Below are 1,864 nucleotides of genomic sequence, written 5' to 3' on the forward strand. Positions count from 1 at the left end.
AAAATAATACTAATCATAGTAGTCATGTGCAGCTGTTAACGAGTGGTGAGATTAGTTTGATATTATTTTATGGGTAATCTTCACGCAACACGAATTAAAAAATTCTTTTTGACTTATTTTACAGGGAAGTCTTAAGCGTAGCCGACAGATCTCACCTCAGGAATTCATTTATGAGCTGAAAATGGGATCTGCAGATGAGAGACTTGTCACGTGCCTAGAGTCCCTTCGAGTGTCTTTGACCAGTAATCCTGTGAGGTAATTCATCTATCTGAACATCATCAGGACATGTTACTAAATAGATTAAACAGATGTCATTAATCTGTCATTTTTATTTGGTACTTTCTTTGTGGTGCCTTCAATTAAATAGCTGGTATACCTCAACAATTTCTCAAGGTAAAAGTTGAATACATAATATTTGTATGCATTAAGAAATATAGTATCCATAGCACCTTTTGTATTTATTACCGAGTGCTACATGGCTCGGTGGACTTTTAAAATAACCTTTTTTTCGCCAATAGGTTAGTATTGCTATAGTTAGCAAATAAAAATACAGAACACCCAGTCAAATTGAATTCCAGACATACTTAGAAGAAAAAAATTTGTTTTTTATCTGAAATCCACATTTAAGTGGGTAGCCTGTATTTTATCTGGCAACACTAACATAGGTGTTTCTATAAATCAATTTTTAGACTTTTGGAATGGGGCTAATTTTTGATACCTCTGAGAAATAATTGTCTACAAAATTTAAAGAAAAGTGTAAATGTATTTTGATAAACTGGGCATATTTAAACTTGTCAGATTATTGGATGGTAGGAGACAGACTTGTTAAAAATAAAAAAAACAAAAAACAAAACCCTAACAAGATGTACTTGAAATATATTACATATGTGCATGTTAATTGTGGTGCTTGAGAGGAGAGATTTCAACCCATTTAAGGCTATACACTAATTCTGAATTAAGTAGGCAGCTAAACCAGAGTATTCTTGAAAAAATTTAAGCAGAAGTTGTTATGAAATGTCTGAGCAGTCAGAATCAGAGAATTTCAGAGCTGCAAGGGTGTAAGGTAGATTAGTTTTGACTTTTATTATATAAGAAATGAATGGGCTGAGAGGGGTGGCTCACGCCTGTAATCCTAGCACTCTGGGAGGCCGAGGTGGGAGGATTGTTTGAGGTCAGGAGTTCGAGACCAGCCTGAGCAAGAGTGAGACCCCTTCTCTACTAAAAATAGAAAGAAATTATTTGGACAATTAAAAATACATAGAAAAAATTAGCTGGGCATGGTGGCACATGCCTGTAGTCCCAGCGACTCGGGAGGCTGAGGCAGAAGGATCACTTCAGCCCAGTAGTTTGAGGTTGCAGTAAGCTAGGCTGATGCCACAGCACTCTTGCCCCAGCAACAGAGCGAGACTCTGTCTCCAAAAAAAAAGAAACAAATGAATGATTATTTCTGCATAAAAATATATGTATATGTGTAATGTGTGTGTGTGCATATATGTAATGAATACTAGAATAGCATTCTATAGTTGGAGGTTAATGATATAGGAAATATTCTTTAGTATATTTTTGGATTATTACTTTTTTGAACATTTCGGAGATTTGGATATAGTATGTAAAAATCCTTGAGCATACAACTAGTTAAAACAAAAAAACCTACCTGTTGAAATGTGAGAGTGAGGTTTAACTAAGGAGTATGACGAGTAAACAAAGAATCTTTAGTTTATTTCAATTTTACCTTTATTTTTCTGCATTTTGCCACTTCCAGTGTGTTCTCTAGACTGTAAACTAATGGTGGGCATGGGACTAGAGAGTTCATATTTATTATTTACCTGTCTTTACTAGACACAATGTTTAGCATTTAGGAAAT

The 1,864-nt window shown here is 34.8% G+C and overlaps 1 protein-coding gene across 1 annotated transcript in view; it reads left to right on the plus strand.

Annotated features, from left to right (window-relative positions):
- The window catches only part of DIAPH3 (diaphanous-related formin 3), a 536,888-nt gene that overhangs the window by 107,082 nt on the left and 427,942 nt on the right, over positions 1–1,864 (plus strand). The window contains 1 exon segment of the mRNA XM_012654946.1: positions 125–255. Within this exon segment, the coding sequence (XP_012510400.1) occupies positions 125–255 (131 nt within the window).

This window comes from Propithecus coquereli, unplaced genomic scaffold, assembly GCF_000956105.1.
Source record: "Propithecus coquereli isolate 6110/MARCELLA unplaced genomic scaffold, Pcoq_1.0 Scaffold453, whole genome shotgun sequence".
NCBI lineage: Eukaryota > Metazoa > Chordata > Mammalia > Primates > Indriidae > Propithecus > Propithecus coquereli.